At 39.4% G+C, this 24,637-nt stretch overlaps 2 protein-coding genes and 1 pseudogene across 3 annotated transcripts in view; 2 read left to right on the top strand and 1 right to left on the bottom strand.

The window, feature by feature from the left end:
* The window catches only part of LOC110064832 (uncharacterized), a 13,184-nt gene extending 7,781 nt beyond the window's left edge, over nt 1-5,403 (top strand). The window contains exons 8-10 of one of the 2 annotated variants that reach the window (XM_089285827.1): nt 1,032-1,094; nt 2,323-2,416; nt 5,044-5,403. In XM_089285827.1, coding sequence (XP_089141953.1) covers nt 1,032-1,094; nt 2,323-2,416; nt 5,044-5,141 — 255 coding nt within the window. In that variant the 3' untranslated portion in view covers nt 5,142-5,403. The remainder of the gene's footprint in view (nt 1-1,031; nt 1,095-2,322; nt 2,417-5,043) is intronic. The other variant, XM_089285828.1, reaches the window with a different exon arrangement.
* LOC110064772 (uncharacterized) lies at nt 5,163-24,637 on the bottom strand. The gene is made up of 13 exons (XM_089285842.1): nt 24,487-24,637; nt 22,003-22,109; nt 20,836-21,149; nt 16,608-16,755; nt 15,808-16,074; nt 14,829-15,008; nt 13,668-13,913; nt 12,480-12,665; nt 11,818-12,125; nt 8,519-8,666; nt 7,811-8,113; nt 6,889-7,197; nt 5,163-6,405 (listed from the first exon to the last, which is right to left on the bottom strand). The coding sequence occupies exons 2-13, from the start codon at nt 22,073-22,075 to the stop codon at nt 6,041-6,043; spliced, it is 2,847 nt and encodes a 948-aa protein (XP_089141968.1). The 5' UTR covers nt 22,076-22,109; nt 24,487-24,637; the 3' UTR covers nt 5,163-6,040.
* On the top strand, nt 18,316-19,922 carry LOC149115034 (uncharacterized; annotated as a pseudogene).

Here is a 24,637-nt window from a genome sequence, read left to right as displayed (position 1 = left end):
ACTCAACTTTTTGAGCATTTCTGTGCATATCTTAGGCTCCATTGGGCCGATCACTCTGATCTGGGTATCATTGGAAAGATCTTTTTCTCCTGCAGAAGTTGAGCATAGATGATGCCAATTTTTAACAGTCAAAGGTGATGATGTCAGAAGTGGAAGAAAGGCCAAGGCTCGTCACGGCCGGTTACGGCCGGCACAGGAGTCAATGGGTTAATAGCGTTTAACAGCAAGAAATGTACCAGGTTTACGCTTATTAACAAGAACAGCTATTTTGAGAAATGATCAATGCGTACTCTGATATTATTGATTTTCAGAAGTTCTTTTTAGTTTGCTTTTAAGCTTAATACATACTTATAAATTTTCGACAATTAGTGTTAATTTAATATGCACATTTATGGCACATTGTTCAGATGTCCTTGCAAATAAGCCGCATTCCCGATTTTTAAGGAAAATTTTGAGTAAAAAGGTACGACTTACCCGCCGGTGTTTACGGTAACTGTTAATCAGACTCAAGCTGATTATTTGGTCGTCATTTATTTCATTAACTACAATATGTTTCCTTATTTATTTTACAGTATTTTCTTTTTTACCAATCTTTCTATGCTTTTTTTGATGCGTGTCCAATAATGTTGACTAGATCTTACCGAAAAAGAGAAAATTAATGCTGATTTGTACAAATTTGCGTGAATGGGTGATTTCGTACACTACCCCATCTGACAACAGTATCTCACAAGTGACAGTGACCTATTGAAAGCTTCTCTATTAACAATTTTGATTTGTTTGGATTGATTACAACCTGCCAAGAAGAGTTGTTGATGTTACAGGAAAGATGACATAAACCCAAAGGTCCCTTACCATGAAATCCTGGGTGCGGCCCAGCACTAATAAGCTTACCGGTATATGAAAAAAGTAAGTTTTTTCAGTCGTCCAAAGGCAATAGTTAAATACCTGTGGCACCCGGGTGCATCTAGAGCACAGCCCTGCTACGGATTGGACTACATGGACCTTTGCTTATATGTTTTTGGGAATTGCAGCTGGAGGACCCGTCCAGAGTTGGTTCAGCAGGAAGGCCTGGATCAGGTCCCAAAGCAAGAATGGTAAGGATCCTTTTAAAATAGTGGATATACGACTTTGCTTAGAGAAGGCATCATGCTGATTGTAGATACGAACTGACCCCAAACATTTAAAGAGCTTGTCAAACGTAGTAACTGATGAATTTTTTAGCTCTTAGGGTGTGATATTCACGGCGATATTGTCTTTTGAAAGTGAGTCCATTCATTCTTTGTAAAATTTTGAGTTTTAAACCGTTCATATTTCTAGGAAGAGCTAATATATAAGGGTCATTCCACGATCGTATTGTCGTCACAGATATACATGCACGTTACTTGGTCAAGTTAAAAAGGATCTATGCCACTTTTTATATCGGGCTTAGACACAAGCCATGAGAGAAAAAAAAAAAGCTTCACATTTTAGGGACGTTACGTAACGACCATGGTATTATTTTTCGCAGTTGCACATTTCTCGGAAGAAATATAAAACGAAAATAAACTGTACTTTGGTTTCCAATGGAGAACTTTGGTTAAACTAAACATCTGATATTACATTTGAGATTTACTAAACTCAGTTGGTTTAATTGTGGCTAAAAGATTAATGCATCCGTTATACCTATATAGGAGCTTTTATAACATAACTAAAGCAAGGCGCGCGCTCTGATTGGTTAATTTAGCGTCTACTATTTGCCCATGGGTGTACGCTGCTGACGTGTGTGCTAATGTTCACAAAGCAAATCTTTTGACAGACATTGATTCCAAAGTAATGGCCGACGTCTTTCTCCCAGAAATGCGAAACTGTCTTCACAGTTGTGTGAAGATGAAACTTTATCGAGTTACTGGTGTGCAGTCGGTTGTCATGAATGAATTTTCGCGCGCTTGTTTTCTCTTGTCATGTAAGACTACATTTTTTTGTGATGTAGCTCAATAAAAGGACTTATGTTGTTCCAATGTTTCAATGTTATGTTACCATTTGTTAATTAGTAGTCGCTTACTTTGGGTACCCTCCTCAGTAGTACATGATGCAATCCGCACTTAGTCATGATAGTTTTTGAAACTGCAGTCCTTGCATTTTGGCTATGCTCTTAAAATCCTAAATGAGTTTATTTTAAAAATGGTCTTTTTCTTCGTTCTCATGTGGAATGGACCATAAAGTGAACTGCTGAAGGGAGATTAATCTGTAAAGAGCTTTTAGCTTGTTTTTGTAAGGTTTCGACTTCAGAAGTCGTGCTTTCATTGTTTCCCTGTAATTCCTATCTTTCCATTTCTCCTGTAGGCGGCTTTCTCTCGGCCAGGTTCAGCTTATGTTCTGCAGTCGGACCCTTTTTCTAAGCGGCGCAGCAATCAAGAGAGCTCTGAGTTTCCTCTTGGTAGGACATTTGCTTTGTTTATTTAATTCTCCATAGTTTAAAACTGAATGCTTCCCGGTAACACCATGTTCATTCACGACTTTGAACAGTTTCGTTAAGGTTTCTCTACCATGGAGGAGCAAATTTCCAGAGACTGATTGAAGTTGTTCAAAGTGTTTCGTTTACGATACAGTTCCTTACTCCTTGTCGGTTTTTAATTTTGAGATGGCTGCAATCTGCTACATTATTTGTAAGTAACGTTGAGATTTGAAATCAGCGATGAAATCTAACCACTATACGGTTCTGTTGCGGGAAAAAAAAAAAAAAAAAAAAAACTGAAGCGAGATTAAGTAATGTTCGTCACAGTAATGTTGTCAACATGTATTAAAGTTATATGGCTAAAAAGTATTTTACCTGTATTGAAACAGGTAGTTGTTTCAATCTATAGTCAGTTTTACATAGATTGAAACACTCATTGATTAGAAGAACTCGAAAGAGATGTTGAAAAGTTCGTGGGTTTTCTCACTCTCCCAAACATCCAACTTGTACGGAACAGGGAAAAGTAAAACAAATTCAAACACCATTGAGTCTTGGAAAACTCAAGACGGCTGTGAAAATGTCTACTCATTTGCAACAGACGTTCTCTGGAAACAAGGACTTTGATTCTTTTCTTTTTCGGGATTTTATATATAGCTTATTATTATTATTATTATTATTATTATTATTATTATTATTATTATTATTATTATTATTTTACTATTACTATTTTAATGAGAGGACGCGGTAACTGGCGTGTGCTGCCTCACTGCATGCTTTTGCTCTGAAACCGCTGCGTAAAATAATATGTACTTATTGGCTCGACCGTACGTCCTGACCTCGAGCCAAATATTTTCCCGCCCGGCACGTCACCTTACTCAGTCAATAGGCATTTTATCATATGACCACTTAGTGTTGAAAATTTTGAAAATTCTGTTTGAACCTGAATAGACCTTTTTCTTTTGGGCGGTTTGTTGTCCCATTACAGACCACATGATATTCTCTAAAGAATTGTTCTTTCATCCATCTAAAATTATTCATATGCACACGACTGTTTGAAAATCTGAAAGGAAGAATTCTCAAGAGTATCATCACATGGTCTGAAATGGAGCCACAAACCGCCCAGTCGAAAAAGGTCTATAGGACGCGATTACGTGACATCAGACGGCCGCGCGCGGAACAACTACAGAAAAGATTCTACAATCAAATCTTCGTGTCGAACTAGAAACTCACAATTCATCGAAAAAAACGACTCATTTTCTCATTTTTGTTTTTAAATGTATGTCCACAATTATAATTCACGCTAAAAAGCCAACAGAAAGTTGACGTAAAGCTGTCAAAAATATGTCAAAACCATAAAAAACTTGGCCGGTGACAAAAGTTCGCTTCACTCTTCACTGAAACTGTCCACAAATATTCTTCATCTGAAGACTCAAGAAAATGTCGGCGTCGTTTCAAGCTTTTTGTCGACCTCTTGGATTCTCTTGACCAAGGGAGAACCAGCAACTGAATATTAGACACCGATGTTGGCTCCCACAAACAGAGCCTGGGGTTGCTGACTTTGCTGGCTTTGCTGTGTAGTGGAAATTGTACCACAGGCAGCCCAAGCTGTCTCTATGAACCACACAAGCAACACAATATGGCATCGAATTATAGGGGTTCATATGGGATTTTCTACAAGATATCCGTGGAGGTACTAATGACATGCGAGTTTTATTGTCTGGATGGACTGTACAGTAATGAATTTGTGTTCGTACACAGTTTTGTCTCTTCAATTTAACCTACTGTACACAAGGTACGTTTGTGATTTCTCTGGTTTAACCAACTTCTCCCAGAGGCTCTGGAAACTCGAAGAAAACATTTATATCGTACTTTGTTTTCTTCACGTTGCCGGTTTTCTTGCTTTTGACCCACGATGAATTCTCGATGCTTTCCACTAGAAGAAGTTTCGCCTCGAGACTGTTTGCTTATTCCAAAGGTAAATTATCGGACAGTTCTGAATCCGGAAAAGTTGTTTTCTTGAGCGCCTATTTGCTTGTTGTTGGCTTCTGAGAAAGTTGTGAACCTCTTCATTTGTGAGGAGTGTTGACTTCTTTTCTGTGCTTTCGGAGTGAGTTGGCGACTGAGGTAGTTCTGCATGGGACAGTTCGCCTGGATAGTAAAATTCGCTCTCAGAATGTTCACTTTCATCACTCATTTTGAAGAGAACAAAATTTTGCAGCAACAAAATTGTTTTTGTCATAAACTCGCATCGATTTGGCCGTTCGCGTTCCTTGTAGAGACGTACGCAGTTCTAGTAGGGCCGTGCGCATTTCTAGAAGCGTCGTACGCGTTTTTCCGGCCCTATCACTGCGACGCGTACGGCCCTCATACGGGATCTTTTTTTCTTATGGTTTTTTAAGGAAATTGCGCGCGGGGCCGTACGGGTCATATTATAAAGGCACGTACGGGCTGCCAAAACCTGTTTCACAGACTAGATTACTACATGTACAGTGTAGTTGTCCATAACAAAACTACCTCATTTTAGACTCTTTCATTCGATCAGCAGGTCGGAGCCAAAACTATCGCACAGCAGTTGATATTTAGATTGATTTTCAATTTTTCTTTGTCAGGTGGACCTGCTGGCGGCGATATTTTAGCGGGAACGACGAGCGCACGAGATCAAGTGGAGCATGGGGGAAAGCCAGGATTCTCTGTGTGGCGCACATGAAGTCTCCTCTTACGCCTACAGTTACGTTTTGGGGCGTTTATTTATACATTTCAAATGTTCAACATAACGACACACCTCTTTTTAAATCTGCATGACAAAGTGAATGACACATTTTGACAATAATTATTATTAATGCAGTCAATACTTTGTATTCGTCATTAAATCAGTGACATATATAAGTGTTGGCAATTTTACAGATTTCTCATTCTTGCAACACATTTTGTTTATGATGTCATTGGAATAAATGCCCATAAATTGCTTATTCTCTAGAACATTTTCTTCTTTTTCACCCATTTTCTACCGAAGCGTATTAAGTTTCCCTTTTCTGTAGTGCTAGTTCATTCCACGCATTTGTTCGTTTTTCGGTCTTTTTCTCAGCCCATTTGTTTCTTAATATCCGCATTAAAAAATAAAAAAATAAAATAAAAGATTTCTACAAAGCCATATGCCCTACAGGCCTTGTTTTTGTTGGTCGCTCACACCATCTAAAACTAGCCAGGGTAAAATCACTATTAATGTAATTATTTTCCAAACAAGTGACAATACACAAGAAAACCAAAGGGGGTGGAAGGTGTGAAATAAATGTTCCTCGCGCGTTGAGCCAAAATGTTCGACCTCTGAGTCGAAATATTCTTCCAGCTCCATATTGATATGATGTTTGCTGTGTGAATTATCTCCGAATAATCTTTACCACTCTTCACATTGCTTACACTTCTCTTCCACTGACCTATATTCTCTACGTCCACTACTTTGACGGCTTTCTCCTCGCGAACACCCACTCTTACACTAAAACCTTTAGTTTTACACCTACACGCTGTGGCTTTCTAGGCGAATAAGGATTTTAATGGTACAAGTACTTAACTGTATTTGTATAGGTGATCTCGTGATAACTTGAGGTATCACTGGACATTTCCTATTTCGTAGTAAATTTCGTCTTCTTGATTATTGTTTCCACGGTTAAATCCTGCATTGTAGTAAGCAGGGGACGTATTAGCCCCCTGTAATGACTGATAAGTTTGAGTTGCGCGTGGCAGCCCTTTTAAAGGCCCAGGTTTGAGTTCCATATATGAAAGTTCTTCTGGTACATGCTGGTCACGTGTTGAGTTATGCTGCTCGACTTCATTAGAGGTGTGCCTCTGTGGCGTCTGTTCACTTTTGTTCACAGCTCGTCTAAGGCGCCATGTCAGCAGGCTCACTGCAATAAGTACCACGAAAACAAGGCAAGACAAAGCGATGACTATAATACGGTAGATATTGGAAAAACCTGTAAGACGTACAAAAAATGCAAAGAAAAAAGACATTGTCATGAGTTTAACAGGATTGCCACATGTCAGGAAATGTTCAGGAAAAAAATTCTTAAGAAAAGGGAAATTGATAGTTTGAAGAGAAGTCAGGGAATATTGAAATAACTTAACACGGCTTCAGGACTCGATACCTTTGATCGCTGGAAGAAACATTTGGGGTCACTGTGATCCCCTAAGAGCGGGACAAAATCGGCCGCGCGAAAAAAGCTCTTTCGCCCGGCCCGTTGTTATGTTGTATATAAATTACTTCTCTGAGGATTGTCAAACCATCATAGAAGTTACTAAGCAATATTCTACCCGCTAGCAATCACGCGTTACGTCCACGATACACCAACAGCCAGTGGCCAAGGTTACCCAGGTATTTATACGAAGGCATTACAATGCAAACAAACAAATCATCAAACAAACAAACAAGCAAGCAAGCAATTGCAAAATGCACTCACTTTCATGTCCCTTTGCAGTTGCTTTAGTCGATGACTTTCGGTCTTCAACTACGGTTATTTCATAAGATGTACTACCAAACCTGTTTGAAGCGTTACACAAGTACAACCCATAATCCTGCGCGCTACGAGGAATGATGACAATGTTGTTGTTCATAACCTTGATGTCGTCATTAATGGGATCCTGTCCATTTTTTGTCCAAGAGTAACTAACTGGAGAATCACTGGTTGCATAGCAACAAAGAGCACACAGGGTATACTTTTCACATATCACGGAAGTCGGTGTAACGTCTTTCATTATTCTGGGTGGCACTATAAGTAAATAACAAAAACAGAAATCGCACGTGGTTCAATTACTTTATACCCACAACTACGACACCATCTCTATGGGGTTATTGTTGTGATTAATTAATATTAATCTTTGAGGTCCTTTTCGAAAACCACATGTACGTGAAAAAGTTTCCTCAATAAAGATTATTATTAAGCCATATTAAAATTATTTTCTGTTTTCTAGATAACCTTCAGCTTATTCTACAAGATGTGACTTTTTTGTTGGTCATGACTTCATGTGATGCCCATGCCGTCATGAGACCGTCATCTTGTATCCTTTAATCTAGGATTTCATATTTTGTCAGAAAATAACAAAATAAAGCATTTAACTTGATAATGGAATGTAAAAAGGAATTAAACACTCAAGAAAAGTGGAAAAAAACGTTGAATTCATTTGACAAGATATGGTTTTATGGTAATGTCAAATGACACGCAAAACACGAAGGAAGTGATCGAAAACGAGAAAAGTGATCACAAAAATACACCTATTGTCTTTACTCAATACTGTGCTCACTAAATTGAATCAACCATTTCTGCGTTGCTTAGCCATATAATGAAAACAGCTCAACAGTAAGATACGAAACATGTATTTTACCATCTGCTATAGTTCTCTGAACTTTTACAGCACTCTTTGGTCCATCACCAGAAGCAGTGAAGGCCAACACTTGAAATTCATAGTCTGTGTTCTCATCAAGCCCAGTGGCATAATATGTGCGAGTTGCTGACCCGTTCATAGTTATTTCGGTTGGCAATCCAACAACGTCTTTCTTATTGTAGAACAGTTTAAATCCTTTGATGATTTCAGGTCTTGAGTCTGCTGGGGATAACTGCCACGATGCTTTAATAGTGGTAGAGTTGGTTGCAATCACAGTAAACACGATGGGCGCTTGTGAAGGAACTGAAATGGTTCAGTTAAATTATGCGCTAAGAACCTAAAGCTCATTTTTTTTTTTTGTCCATTTGTTAATTAAATATATACCAGCAAATGCAAATGCTTTCGCAGTTCTAATGCCTGTTGTAAAACCGGTCACATCGAACAAATTGTAATTCGCCGTGCTCGATGGCAATACGAGCACCGGAACAATACAGAGAAAAGCCTGACTGGCTGAGTTCCCGTGATAGCTCTGGAGGTTGCCCTATTATTTTTCCAACCAGCATGGCAGAATTTCTACTATTACCATGTATCCTATTTCATGCAGTCACGTTGGTTCAGTTGGTTCTAGTGCTGCACTGGTACCGCAGGGTCATGGGTTTGAATACCGTTCAAGTTAAATCTTTCTTCCAATCACATCTATTGGCGTACCTGCAGGTTTAAGTACTCCAAACACTTCTACTCTCAAAGCCTTACGAGTCGAGAAAAGCGTTGGCTGGAACCTGATAAATCTTGCTCTTGTGATTTTCTTAAGGTTGTGTTTCACTATGTCGTTTCTTCCAGAATTACCATTGAAGATCTAGAAACCAAAGAAGCACTTACAGCATCATCACGCCCTATTGCTGAATGAGCTATATCGTAATCTGAAGTAATATATCAAACACGAAAGACCGTTACCACATTTCCAAACACCGAGAAGAGAGTTGAAAATACGACGCGCAGCAGAGTATTTTTGACGATCTTCGAGATGTTTGGAAATATGGTCAAACACTGTCTTGAGTGTTTGATATATCTTCTCAATCAAAGCTAAAACTAAGGACAAAAAAGGAGAAACAAAATCGTAAAAATCTATGCTAATTAAGATCAGATATCCAAACACTGTCCTGGTCATGATTTCCTCTGTTTAAACTTGATGAATCATTAATGAGTTTGTGATGGATTCTTACTGTTATTGTTCAATAGGAGGACGTCCTTAAAAGAAAACACGCTTTAAAATATCTTGGGCTCTACACCATGCTGGAAAACAAGTCTGACTAACGTTGCTGCTATTGCTTTCTATAGCCGCGGTTTGTAACCCAGTTGTAATTCAGAACGAAAGAAAAAAACGTGAAAATTAGGGTGTTTAAAGGAGTAGCTTACTCCAAAAACCGTGTATTTTTTCCATCACCAGTAAAAAGTTCACATTGAGTTGAGTTACTCACCGTTGTTTTAACTTCTGAAGTGGATGTGATCCCAATGAAAAAGAAGTGAAAAGTTCGACACCGGGAGCCGCCATTTTGAAAGGATCTTGAAGGCGAGGCCACATATCCGTGACGTCATTCCGTCCGAGAATGTGTTTGTTCATTTGAGCTTTAGTATGGCTGCGCTTGAAGCTAGAGCGTGCTAGTGATTCCGGGGATGTTAATAATCAAGTTGAATGGAAGATTGGTTGGAAAATGCTCTGTGGTGTACTTGTGAGAGATGTGCAACCATGCCGACGCAAAGAGAATGTGTTTGTTGCCGAGAACAGCCGGAGTAGGTCACCAAGATGGAAGGTACATTTTGCAGTACAATTACAATGGACGCAGTTAGCGGAAGAGGAAGTTTATTTTTAATTGTATATTGCGCTCAAAATTGAATTGGTGGCTTAAATAAATCCCCAGTATAATGCTTTTGATCTGATTTGTCTCCATTTTTATTTTACTGGCGGTTCAATGCGGAGGGAGTTCTGATATCACAGAAACTGACGAGTTTTCAATGGTGTGTTTAAATCGGGCGAATGCTTTTACCTCACAAGTGTGTGTTTGTACTTATAAAATTTGGATACTTTTTGCCCGTGCTCATACGTGTTTGCCAGGTTTCTTTACGCTTATGGACTACGTGGACTCTTGTGAAATACGCAGTGACTCTACATGTAAGATGCGAAGTGAAATCGTCGTCTTTGACGTGAAATGTGAAATTGACGACATTCCTTATCATTACATAAGATTTTTTGTGGAAAGCTAAGCGTATGTAATATATTTTGGATAGAAGAAAAAAAAGTATATGGAACTTTTACATGCGTAAACATTAGCTGATGAAGGAAAATTCACTCTGCTAGTGTGTCTATCCGTATCGCAAGTGTCTTGTTTACTCGCCTCGTTACTTGACAAAGCATGCGGTAAAATTAAAGCTTCATTTTTTACCGTAGATTTGCTTTCATTAGCAACTACAATTCCCAAAAATGATGTGAATGCAAAAACTTAATCGTGTTGATTAAATTGAAAACAAATTGTAAGACATTTCAGACAAAATATCATTTACATGCGGATATCGCATTTCGCTATAGAAGGACTTGTTATCGGTAATTGTCGATATGTCGATATGACTGATGTACAGTTAACTACTTCTTCCGATGTATTCCAAATCAAATTAGACAGCATTTAAAAATTTTAAGTAGTTTACCTCATCCCCGGCTGTCAAGGCCTATGATTATTAAACACGCTCTGATTTTAGCCCACACAAGAGATTTATAAAGCGAAAAATACTTTTTTGATAAAAGAAAACCGTACAGGGTTAGTCTGACTTGTAATTTTAAAGAAATCTGCAGGGCATTTGAAGTTCCCATGGTACCCTAAGAAATTTAATAAATCACTTCAAAAAAACGCATGCAGTCGCTATGCATCAATGAACACGAAAACACGAAAACCCTAGCGCCAGTCTACGAAATGGTAAATGAAGAAAAGAATTTCATTCAGCCATTTTCCCTATTATAGAAAAAATAAAAAAAGCGGCAAACTGATTATACATAAAAACTGACCCGTGCTTCACGCTGTTTTAGCGTCATTTTCATGAAAATATATTACCTGAAGGGTCGAAAATTTTTGGCGACTAAACCTGAAAACTTAGGGGGCCAACTGGCCCCAAAGTTTTTTCTTGAAATTGAAGCCCTGTAGTCCTGCGAAGAGCTTCAATTTCTTGCGCAGAAATAATATTTACCCCGTCAAGTCAACGACAGCTCTGCCGGGCAAAAATATTTTTAAAAATGAAAAGTATAATTGATAGCTACCTCTTTTCGTTCCTTGCGATGCGCCGTTCGCTTGCAATACGTGCCTTTACAACGGCCTTCGGTTGAAAAATTGTCGGAATTAGCATTTTTCTTCAATGACCTCCTTCTTGTGTTTCCAGCCACAAGCTCAAATCGGTATTGAGTTTTGAAACAGTCGTATGCGAAATGCTCATTGCACACATACACATTTTCGAGTTTTTTTGGCATGAATCTCTAATCCCGACGTAGCTGTTCGAACCACTTCTTTGGCAATTTTTTGCTCTTTTTAGGCAAGTTAAGGAAAGTCACTTCTCTTTCCCTATCCTTTTTGGTTCCAGTTTTACAGCCCGGACCGAATTTTTTAGCTCACAACTGAATTTAGAACAGAAAAGAGGAGCTTTAGCATTTGAGCTTTGCGCCAATTCGGACGGAATGACGTCACGGATATGCGGCCTGGCCTTCTAGATCCTTTTATAATGGCGGCTCCCGGTGTCGAACTTTTCACTTCTTTTTCATTGGGATCGCATCCACTTCAGAAGCTAAAACAACGGTGAGTAACTCAACTCAGTGTGAACTTTTTATTGGCGATGGAAAAAAATACACGGTTTTTGGAGTGACCTACTCCTTTAAGGTCCCTAGATGAAGCCTCTAAATTTTAAGGTCCCTAGATGAAGCTCCCAAATAATAACAACATATCATGTCCTGAGACTTCAATCAAACAAACCTTGTCCATGTTGCTTTCCTGGTAGGTAACCCAATTCTTATTGTTTAGTGATGTAAGTAGCTTGTACTTTGTTGTCCATTGATCAGCGGTTGACTTTCCTTGCGTAGCCACAGCGCAGATAAGGAACTCGTATTGCAGGTCAATTTCTAAATAGTCGTTAGTAATGTTGTCGTTGCTGGGTGACCAAGCACCTTGTCCGTTTAGTCGACCTTTAGATGGTGCATTACTACCACTTGTTGACGAGGCCGAGAAACTGCTGTCTGGAATAGTGTATCTGCTTCCTACTCCGATGGCCTGAATTTGACACGCTGAAACGTAATCAAGTGGCGTACAACGCTAATTTTTATTTGCTCTCAAACATTTATCTCTGTGTTTACAGTGTGTTTGTTGAGCTAAGGAAATGGTATCTTTGCTCTCAGTCTATAATATCCTGTTTGCATGCAGTCGAACAGCTGATGCCAGACCTTTCAAAATTTTAAGCCATTTCTGATCGTAATTTGCATAGATCTTTACGATTTTATTTCGCAGTTTTCCCCTTGGTTTTACTCTTACGTTTTGGATTAAGAAGATATATCCGAACACTCAAGACAGTGTTCGGTCACATATAAGTTTCAGCCCAAGAAGAAGGTAGACTAAATGATCAAGCATCAAGCATGTTATACCTCGTCTTGCTGAAAACACCTCGACTTCACAGAGTGTGAGCAGGTTATTGCTTCTTAGACTTCTGATGGTCACGTATCGTCCGTACAAAAAGGGACGACAGTAAAAGGATTTGCCCTCGCCTTGAGGGACGGCATGGATACCACCACATCTAGGATTAGCCACGCCTCCATCACTGTTCTGTGACCCTTTTAGAGGAAAACAACAACAACAACAACAACAACAGCGTGACCTTCTTTCGACCTTTAGGTACAAGCAAATTAAAAGAAAAAAAAAAAAGAAATAAAAAAAACCCCTGCACACTGTACATGTAAATTTCAGTCGTTTTCATACTGTTTTTATAATCGTATTGCCAACAGTAATATCCAGGGGTTTCCGTGCGATTTTGAATTAGTTCACACTTAACGTGGCTTTGAAACTCATTTGTTTCATGTTTTGTTGCCTTTCTTTCGTGAGAAAAACGTTCACGAAGTTTGAGAGTGCTGTGATAACTTTCATTCGTGTAGATATCCTGGACTTGTCTGCTGTAAAATTTGAACATGCAAGGAAAGTCATTCAGAGTTTATTGTGTTCTTACTTTATAGTTTCCTGTCTTCACGTGACATCATCAAATTCTAAAAAACAGAGCGGCTTCAAGGCCCCAATATATATATTTTCTTTTTAAGCTTTCAACTCAATATCATTCTTCGGTTGGTAACAAGGGAATTTCTAACATCCAAGTTTTCACACCACACGACATCGGGATGGCCGCAAGAAGGCTGCTGCGTACCTTGTAAAGAATGACTCATCCTGTGTTTTCAAGTGGACTGAACAATTAACGTATTCATAATAGTGAATATGCGAATGCCTGCTGTTTCATGAGGTCTATATTATGACTTTAAATAGCAGGGGTAAAGTGATTGATTTCCGGCCGTCCTATTTTTGGGCCCCTCCGCGGGACAAAAGTATGGCGTTTACCATTCTAATTGACTAATAAATTCAATAAATAGTACATCACAAACCTGCAAGACAAGGCGAAGATGATTATTCACGAATCTTTTTATAACGTGGTGGGTTCTTGACTTCTACATTTATTTAGTGCTTTACAAGTCTAAGTTCGCGCGACAATGACAGCAAGCATGGCTTGAGTTTACCCGCCTCTGTACCGCCTCATATCAAACAAACATTGAATCCAGTGTAGTCTGACTTACCCACTCTGATCTCGAAATTCTCCAGACGAGATCCACAGCAGTCACCTCTGTTAACTATGTACAATTCAGACACTGGCTCTTCTCGTCCGAGGTCTACTCTCCACCAAGGCTGATTTGCTCTCTCTGTGCATGCGCATGAAGATCCAACAGTAAAGCTTGTGTTACTGTTACCATCCACTGCTTTGCTACTGTCGAAACCAAAGTACGTGCTAATCTGATCCGTTTGCTTGCCAAATGCCAGGTTTTCTGGAAAATAAAAGCAGTGATGGCCATGTAAGTCACAAAGTGGTTTTTCAGTTGTATTTTGGGTTGTCGCAGCTGGTTCAAAATAGACTTTAATAATCAGTCATGGCGAGTTTTGATGACTTTTATGTTATTACATTTCCCATTTGGTTCAGCCAGAAAAGAAGGGGGCTAAACTGCTAAATCAGTTCTTTACTCGGTAGGAATTGCGATGACGATTTTGAGCATTCTAGGAAAAGAAAATTGAAAGTGGCCATTCGCAGTTGCCTTTTCCTGACTTGTTAATTACCTGGAATGGATATGTTTTTATGTCTGTAAAATATCTACTTTCTTATTTTGTTCTTTGTTCCAGATTAGGTTTAGGGCTTGGCTACATTAGACGTTACATTACTGACAATGCAAACATGCAGTATATGTGATGAAATTATTGTGTTGTAGAGCAGTGCTGTGCAGTGTAATGCAATGTAAGGCAATGCAAGGAAATGCAAGGAAATGCATGGTGATGTGATATAGGGTTGGTAGGGTAGGGTAGTGCATGGTGGGGTAAATTTTAATACTTCATGCTCAAATTGTAAGACGAAAATTGCACTACCAGCATTTCTACAGTTCCAGCTATGGAGAGTTAATTCTAAATCTGCCAAAGTGAACTGAAAGTTTGCTTTAAATCTACATAATATGTACATGCATGTATCAAGGTTAATCTTGGACCCAGGATAACTGAGTCCAGTAATAGTCGAATCGAAACTGGTGATAGGAAATCGTGAGGATGTGGATTGGAGTGTGTTTTATCTCGGAAACAAGAGGAACTCTAACTAATATAACTAATATAACTAATTTAAGTGAGGTTGTCTAAAAGGTCTGTCTTCCCATTAAAATTAGTTACTTGTATCAAATGATCTGAAAGCTATATACAAATACCTCTTGAGTAGATCTCCACTTCACAAAGGGCTAGCCACTCTGGCTTCGCTACCGTGGTCATGATACCAACATATCTGCCAGTCGTCAGTGGATTCGTGAAACATAGAGCTGATGCTTTGAACTGAATAAAACTGTAGAGTCCCATACATTGAGGATTTCGAGTCACATCTGTGTTGTCACCTGCCATTTTTAGACCAAATTACATCACAGTGGCTTCTTAAATGTTCTATGAAAACTAAGGATATTATGAAGTCATTGGATTAATCATTGAAGTTTGCTTGCACAGAACTTTCCTGGCAGTGAACGTGTAGTTTTACTATGTTGTGACTTGATATATTATTATCTGTAGTGCTGGTTTGCATGGCTTATTATATTTTTCATTAAAGCTAAATTACAAGCGAGAATGACCCTTCATAAGTGGAGTAGTTTTCCAGGCTGTCATGATATAGATAGACGTCGAAGAACATAGCCGATGAGATTGCCGTAATGGTGACAGGTAACTAGTTAAGCAATAGAGCACTTTTTCCGTGTTTACATAGCCTCATCTAAACACGAGGAGGGCTGGGAGAATTCGAGATAGTTATGCAAACCCGAGACGTAGTCGAGGGTTTGCATAACTTTCGAGAATTCTCCCAGCCCCCGAGTGTTTAGATGAGGCTATGTAAACATGGAAAAAATGCTCTATTGCTTTTGTAAAATAATTCTCAAAAATACGCGCGAATCTGAAACGTCACAATCGTGTTTACATACTCTCATCTAAACACACCTATCGACCAATGAGCACTCGCGCAGAAGCTCAGTTATTTCATAATAAATAGTAGACTGTAAGTGAGTATTAAGAAGGCTATCTCAGAATTTATAAATGCCACTTTTCCTACGATTGATCCTTCTGCTGTCAGTTATATTGAGGACCGCGGTCACTTTAGTGGACTTACTAAAGTAAGTAAAACCGTTCACCGTAGCTGAAAATAATACTTACCCAATGTTATCTTATAGTCCTTACTCCTGAGCCTTACATTAGGGTTCGACGAAAACCTGTTGACGATGGACACCTCGGACACTGGCACGCCATTTGGGCCCAGGTCTACTCGCCACCAACTTGGATTGTTTCGAAAAGTGTGCGAACAGTGTCCATCATTAAAATCAGCATCGGGATTCCCGTCCACTGCTTTCCCTGCTTCACCTAACGAGTGAACATTACCATATGTAGAAGATTGAGCCGCGGGCTTCCCAAGAGCAAGGTTCTCTGTTCAAGTGTAAATAAAACACAGTAAGCTTGAAAATGGTAGACGGTTAGATGTGTTTCGGAATACGATAAAGAAATGTCTGTAGCCATGCATGAGTAGTTTCACAGCAGTCAAACCAAATCGGGTAAATCGGGGAAACCTCATTCAAGTAATTAAAGGGAAATTATGAAACTTACAGCTCAAAGATGGGGATGATCACAATTTGTTCCCCAATGACTGAGCGTTTGTGTCATATCACTATTGTTTCATTACTTTATAAAAAGTGCAATGTTGTTCTAGATCCGTCAAAGTATAACTCCTGGAAAGTGTTCGAAATGTCAGCCACCTTTAAAAGTTCAGACTGATTTAAGTGCATTTTTTTATTCTGAATCGCGTGTGCACCTTTGTTAAGGTACAGAAAAGGACGACTGTGTTATCACGTATATTGGCGGTTTTAAGTAGTTTGACGCGAGTTTAGGGTGAACTGCAACGGCGTCGACTATATAACGAGGACAGCATTTATCTCTCATTTAAGAAAAATGTAAGTCTTTACCTGGTTCTTGTTTCACCCCAAAGACTTCTGTTCTCATACATATACTGTTGTGATGCGTTTTTGGCAAGAATCGCAAATACTTCGTTAACACTCCATCAATAAGAACGTGCTTGACCTCAGAATTTCGGTCATAATTTCCCTGAAATAACTACAGCAAAACAAACCAAAGGTTACTACTTTGGCAATATTTACTTTTTCATGGGAAAAAACAAAAATAAATTTTATAATATAGCTAGCAAACCTCCGCTATCAAACTCTGCACACGTAACCTGCTGTGCCCTGAGCAACGTCTAACGCCTATTTCGTGGTCTCCAAACTTCCCGCGCGCATCATAACTCGATAATGCACGTTAAAGAGGAAATCGATTGTCCGGTGATACACAAAGCAAGTTACCTGAGCTGTCAACAAGACTAATTCCTTCAAAACTCAAGGTATCTTGGAATATGTATCGGCCAAAGCGCAGGGGAGGTTTGTAGATAGCGAAGAGTATTTTATCACTTCATAAGTTTGTTAAGAGGTCTTTTTTTAATTGAAATTTATTTTGAGCAAAAAGTGATTTTTAGCAATAAATTATCTTGGAATCAACAGTGTCAGCCTGAGGACAAGGCTAATTTAAGCTGTGGCAGAATCGACTGAACAAGCTTACATGACGTACTTAATTAAGATCAACAAAAAAATGACCAAAATGGAAGAGCACTGGCTTCGGGGTAGGGACGGAATCAATAAGGTGATCAGGATACCTCTGCTTATAGAAGACTCCTCTCAAGCGTTCACACTTTTCTGAGAAATGCGCCCAAGATGACGATAGCCGGTGCGCGCGATCAAGCATGGTGACGAGCAAACCATGCTTGTAGCGGCTGTCCACATGGCTATGATAGTGCAGGAGTAGCCCAGTGTTTGTCGGCGTAACGTAAACCTTTGTTTCAACACGTGGTACGCGATTTAGAAGCTGCATCCCAAGGAAAGGGAGCACCCCATTTTCCTCTACCTCCATAGTGAAGCTGGCGGCGCTATGGGCGTGGTTCAAGGTATCCAGAAATACTGTAGCTGCTGCAAGATCTGGCATCTTGACTAGAGTGTCATCCACGTTGCGGCGGTAAAATTGTGAGAGTTTTCCTTGACTTTCTAGGTACTCTTCAGTAGAGCACATGAATACATTAGCCAAAAGGAGTCCAAGGGGAGACCCCATAGCCACTCCATCGGTCTGTTCGTACAGAGCCCCGTCAAACTGAAACAGCTGCCCCTTTGTAGCAACGTGTAGAAGATATCAACGAGATCAGATCTAGCCAAGTTTAGATCATAGGTGTTATTGAACCAGTTGTTCTCGAAAGCTTTGCGTGCCAGGATGTCAATTGTTTCGTCAAAGGGTACATTTGTGAAGAGCGATGAGACGTCATAAGAGATCAAGATTTCTCCCGGGTTTATCTTAACTCCACAAATTTCATTTGTGAAGGCAAAGATATCAGTGATGGTATGTTCATGTCAACAGTGTGCAACCAGTCAGCCAATCAACAGTACGCAGAATTTTACCATCGGGGATTGCTGACTCCATTCGACCTACTGGATCAAGACTCGCTCACTTATACGGGTATCCCAAGACCCACAAGAGGCAGTTAGCAATGCGTCCTATATTATCTGCTACGGGCACTTACAACTACGCTCTTGCTAAATGGCTTGATGCTAAGCTTAAGCCTCTGTCGGTAAATGAACATACCATCACTGATATCTTTGCCTTCACAAACGACCTTTGTGGAGTTAAGATAAACCCGGAAGAAATCTTGGTCTCTTATGACATCTCATCGCTCTTCACAAATGTACCCTTAGACGAAACAATTGACATCCTGGCACGCAAAGCTTTCGAGAACAACTGGTTCAATAACACCTATGATCTAAACTTGGCTAGATCTGATCTCGTTGATATCCTCTACACGTTGCTACAAAGGGGCAGCTGTTTCAGTTTGACGGGGCTCTGTACGAACAGGCCGATGGAGTAGCTATGGGGTCTCCCCTTGGACTCCTTTTGGCTAATGTATTCATGTGCTCTACTGAAGAGTCCCTAGAAAGTCAAGGAAAACTTCCACAATTTTACCGCCGCTACGTGGATGACACTCTAGTCAAGATGCCAGATCTTGCAGCAGCTACAGTATTTCTGGATACCTTGAACCACGCCCATAGCGCCGCCAGCTTCACTATAGAAGTAGAGGAAAATGGGATGCTCCCTTTCCTTGGGGTGCAGTTTCTAAATCGTGCACCAGGTGTTGAAACAAAGGTTTACGGGTTTACGTTAAGCCGACAAACACTGGGCTACTCCTGCACTATCATAGCCATGTGGCAGCCGCTACAAGCACGGTTTGCTCGTCACCATGCTTGATCGCGCGCACCGGCTATCGTCATCTTGGGCGCATTTCTCAGAAAAGTGTGAACGCTTGAGAGGAGTCTTCTGTAAGCTGAGGTATCCTAATCACCTTATTGATTCCGTCATCAACAGGTTTATCACCTCGAGTGTCGCATTGGTCTAGCCCAAGCAGCATACCGATGACGCCATCGGATAGTTATCCCCTATAAAGATCAGGATGCTGCAGTGTCTGTCAAACGACAACTTAGAGATCTTAGCAGCAGGGTGCAAGAGACCATCCAACCCGTGTTTACTAGCCGCAAGCTTAAACAAGATCTAAGCCTGCGTGAGCCCAAGCCTAGCATCGTAACCCAGCAATGCGTCTTTTATTTATTCAAGTGTGACGTGTGTGATGCAGGTTCTGTTGGGTACACAAAGGGCCACCTTCACACGCGCGTTGAGGGACACCGTCAAAAGGCGTCATCTATTTACAAACATTATTCCAAAGAACATAACACTGCTGTTCCGACCAATTTCTTAGCACGCTACAGTGTAATCAAGCAATGCACGAACAAATTTGACTGCCTTTTTAATGAAATGCTTTGTATTCAAGATCTTAAACCAGCACTGAATGTGCAGTCTGATTCTCTTCGTGCTAAAGTATTCATGTAATTAGCTTGGCACTCTCTTATGCAAATTCTCTTCAACTTAGCCCATTCACAAACCGCTTTTTATCTTTAATTACGTAACCTTGATAATGGCGCAAGATGCACCGAAACGTCTGTTTCTATCGCTCATATTTCTTGTTTCATGTATTTCCAAATCGTTTCTTATAAATCCAAAATAAAGCTATTTTAACTTGATTGTGGAAAACAATGTTTCTGTATGGTCTGGAAAGCTGGAAAACCCCTCGGCAATTATTCAAAAAGGGAGATATTTTGCAATTCCCAACTTGAAACTACAAAAAAAAAAGAAAGAAATCTGTAGGCAAGATGACGTCTTGGTCGAGTAAGCCCGAAGGAAATGCGCATGAATTGGACGTGTGTCAAGAAAGGAGTACGATTTGCTAAAGAAGGTTTGTTCTAGATACTGAGTGAATAAAAGACAAAGAGAAAGGCCCAAAGTAACCCTGAGAAGAATCATGTATTGTTTTGGAAAGGCCTATGCCTATGTCTATTTTCAGATCGATAGAAAAACTGTGTTGCAAGCATGCACAAGTATTATGTTTTGATTGCTGGATTACACCCAGCCCTCTCAAACTTATTACATGTAATAAGCAATGATTAAATAGTGTTTTACTGTCATCTCTGTGAAAATGTTGGGCTTTTGTTTTGAGTTATGAATGCCCAAACAAATGTGTTTTTTTTTTTTTTACTTTTTATGGCTTTATTTGTGATTTTCTTAAATTTACTTCGGTGAAATTTTCCAAAATTTTCACGGCATATTGCATTCTCTGAGATACGAATTTTAAACACGAAAAAGGTAGGGTTTGTAAAGGCAGTTTTTTCAATTTTTGCAAATTTCTGTCCTGCACCGTTGCAATAAAACTGGTCCTGTAGATTTCCCTGAAAAACAAGCTCCGACTAAAGTAAAATATTTACTACCAGTCTGCCAAGTTTTACGGAATTTTACCCAAGGAAACGGGAGGAATTTACTGTCAGTTTCACTTTTTGTGCTCATGTTGACGTCATGAATATCGAAAAACACAGGCGTTCTCCTTCGAGCGCGCGCAGATTACTTGAGCTTTCGTCCTCAGCGCGCGAGCGATGGCAAAACAACAGGGAGCCACCATACTCATCTAGATGGTCAAGGTATTGTATTTTATCTCTAAAACTCGGCTCCTTACGATGTCTACGGCAACCACATTTAGCCAAGTACACATGTCCAATTTACCTTCACTTGACAAGCGTCATTGTAATCTGTCCAAACTAATCCATCTGTAGATGATTGCAATGTATATGTTTCCACCCAATGATCTTCCTGTGAATTTCCCTGGGTTGACACAGCACAGATGATGTGAAGTGTCTGCAGGTCAATCTGTAGATATGGACTAGGATCGCTTGCTCCTGCACACCAGGAAGATTCTGCTGTGTAGTTCACTCGACCATTCTTGGCTGGCGTGCGCGCACTCTGAACGGAAGAAGCAGTTATCTTGTTGTCTGGAATTGTGCCACTTCCAATCCCAAGATTCAAATCGTTACAGTTTCCTGGCGTGAAGGAAAAGTGCAATGGCCATGGAAACAACTTCAACACCGATTCATTCAATTTGCTTTTGGGCTTTGCCAAAGCTAAACTGAGTGACTATACATGTATATCTTTTGGATATGTATCCTCTCACTGGCTGAGAGTAAACAACTTATTCAAGCTGGCATCTAATTATTCCTTTTCATCTGCAGTGCCGTTTGGGTTGCACATTGGGCGACATCTATTCTCTTATTATTGCTTTTAGGTTTAGTTTAGTCTGCTTCTGCAGAAATACTGACTACAGTTGCATAAAGTTTCGGGCTTCAAAATGTTTGCTTTAAGGCTCAACGTAGTCCAATAAGCATATTATCCCATTTCAAGAAATAAGACCTAATTCTGGTTTCCAGACTAGCGTGTAATTATCAATATAATTCGAAGAGCAATACGAGCAATCAGTATGAAACCAACCATGTTAGTACTGTAATGATACAATACCCTTTAGCTGTCAAGACAAGGCTATAAATAAGCGACACCTATTTATTATTCGTAAGTTCAAACAATGTGCAATATCATATGTGGCCAACCTCAAAGTCTATATCCAAAAAACACAAAACAAAACAAAACAACAAAAAAAACCTTTTAACTAGTGTGTCTTAACTTTTAACTACTGTTCAAGGGCAATCCTATGTTACCATGTTATAACAACAGGTCTTGCAATTACTGTGGTGAAAACAAGCTATATCTGACATAATTCGAGCATGATTGGGTTATACCGCAAATCAAATTCGAAAAAAATATTTACATACGCCGCTGTATTGGGTGCTTCAATCAAGAAGTATGTACCTCATCTGGAATTGCAAAGGAAATCATACTCACCTAACACCAAATGAAGAAATACTGCGAAGACAGCGACCCGTCCACAAAGTGCGAGATCGAATTTTATCGCCATATGAACGTGTGTTTCTGTTACAATCACAAGACGCCTGACGGATTAAAAACAGCAGAACAGAGCTAAATACGGTGACACATGTATTTCTAGAGATGACGTGGGCAGAATAGAGGCCCGTCCTAAGAAAAGCATCGATATCCGAAAAGGCTTGGAATCCGGCATACAACAACACTTACCTGTTAGGACCTGTTAGGGGGCAAAGAAATTCTTGTTTCCTTTTTTTTCCAAAAAAAAAGGAGGTCCTGTCAAAATTATCCTTTTCAATTCATTATGAAAACGATTCTTAAAATAAACCGTTGCCCAATTTCTAGATTTGTTCAAAAGAACTTCTTTTTCAGAAATAATAATGATTATTCGAGATTTGTGTTGAGCATCCTCCTTGGCTAAACAAATAGCAACGATTGATATCGTGTCTGTTTCAGTTGCGATTATAGAATGTTACTATAATTTACACTACACTAATTCACATCTTGATGATGGTATAAAGTTTACACAGTAATGGAAATGTTATTAACCATTACTTTGGTAAAGATGCGCAAATTGATGAAATGTTTAATATAACGTTTAAGAGGGTCTATTATACTCTGGCGGTTTGGCGGTTAAAGCCGATTTTGATTGCCGCTTTGTGGGTACAATCACATTGATCTGGCGGTTTACCGTTAACAAAATTATCGCGCAGTTGCGGGATTTCAAAAATTTAGCTCGCGGTTTTCGCTTTTGGCGTGTTTTCGTGGCGGTCATTCAAGCATCTCGAGAAATCTTTGTGTTTGAGAACAGCCCACAAGACTTCAAACCTTTTTGTTCGCTGGTTACTGAATGAAGTTAGAAACAATTTGTTCTGTTCTTAAGATTTTGTGGTCTTTGTGAGGAGAAAAACGATTATATTGAGCTAACGTATCGTATAGAATTTTGAAAGATCAGTTATGATGATAATCGTCCTAATAGTAGGGCGTTTGTGGTTTTAGGAGAAAACGAAAGCGTCGGGTCTGCGGTTTCCCGAAAGAACAAAATATGACGGTGTGCGGAATGTACGACCCGCTATAATAGACCCTCGTGTAACTACTCAGATTAGCATCGTGGTGAATATTTCACAGCTGTGTTATTTGCCAACCTTATTGAATTCAAAACAAAACAAATTCAAAAACAAATTACAAAACAAAAACAAAAATGTTGCTCTGGTCATAGCACCAAACATGCCAATTCTGCTGGCCAAGAAGCTTTTGCTTACCTGGCTGCATGTGATTTCCCCTGTTAAACCCGTAGAGTTTGTCATAACCAGAGAACCGTAAAGATTTCCTGACCGTGAGGGCCTTTTACTGAACGGCACTCTTGTAAAAAAGAAGACTATTGTAATAGAATCTCCCAATGGGGCAAAAATATGGCATTTTTTATCGCTGCCCGAAAGGAAAAACTTAAAAATGATAGTACCAGAGGTTTGAGAAAAAATTTTCCTTATACTAAACAACGATCGAGAGTACGGAGGTCGCATTGGATGCTGAATGATTACGTGATAACCGAAATAAATAACCAGAATGACGGATTCCAGGGCTACTTTTACTCCTCTCGTTGTACCATAGCTAGATTTTTGCTTCCGTACACGGGCAAAAACTTGGCAGAGTTTCATGCTTGAAAGCATACACAATTACGCATAGTGGACCTATTTTTACCCTTGTTAGACAAAGGCAGGAAAAAATTATTTTTTCCTGTGGCACAAATAAATATTGTGGTTGTTGTTGCTGTTTCTATTGTTGTTGGTATCAGCTTGTTTTGTTACGTTCATTCAAGCCATAAATTGTTTCTTGATTCGAAGAGCTTTACAAGCAATTAATATGTGGCAAGCCATGTCAGTACTTTAATGATACAATTTCCTTTTGTGCATAAACCAGACTCTAAATGAGCGACACCTATTTATTATTCAAAAGCTCAAATAATGTGCAATGTCATATATGGGTAACCTCAAGGTCTATATCATCTTTGTCTATATCCAGAATAAAAGTTTCACTAGTGTGTTAATGTGGCTACTTGGGTGCAGGAAGCTGTATCCATCTTTTTATCTGTAAATACCTGAATTAGAAAGTACAAGTCATATTTCATTTGTAAACTGGTGTTACTACCTCTAGATAAAGCCATCAGAATGGCTATTCTCTGACATATCAATACAGCTATCAAAACGTTGACACTCAATCACTAAAACCACACTCATAGGAAGTAAAATTTGTTACTTTCACTGAGATAGAAGTTGTCAAGAAACGTAAGAGCGATCTGACACACTATAACAGATATGTTTCAAGTATGATTGGGCTATATACTTCAAATAGAATTAGAAAAGTATCTATAAACGCAGCTGTATTGTGACACTTCAACCAAAACGTATATACTTCATCTGGCATTGCAAAGGAAATCAAACTCACCTAACACCAAATGAAGAAATACTGTGAAGACAGCGACACGTCTAAAAAGTGCGAGATCGAATTTTATCGCCATGAACGTGTGTTTCTGTTACAATCACAAGACGCCTGACGGATTAAAAACAGCAGAACAGTGCTAAATACTGTAATAATG

Source organism: Orbicella faveolata, unplaced genomic scaffold (assembly GCF_042242905.1).
Source record: "Orbicella faveolata isolate gen_17 unplaced genomic scaffold, um_ofav_v1 contig_13, whole genome shotgun sequence".
Lineage (NCBI taxonomy): Eukaryota > Metazoa > Cnidaria > Anthozoa > Scleractinia > Merulinidae > Orbicella > Orbicella faveolata.
The sequence above is the reverse complement of the archived record's forward strand: the minus strand, read 5'-3'. Positions and strand labels throughout refer to the sequence as shown.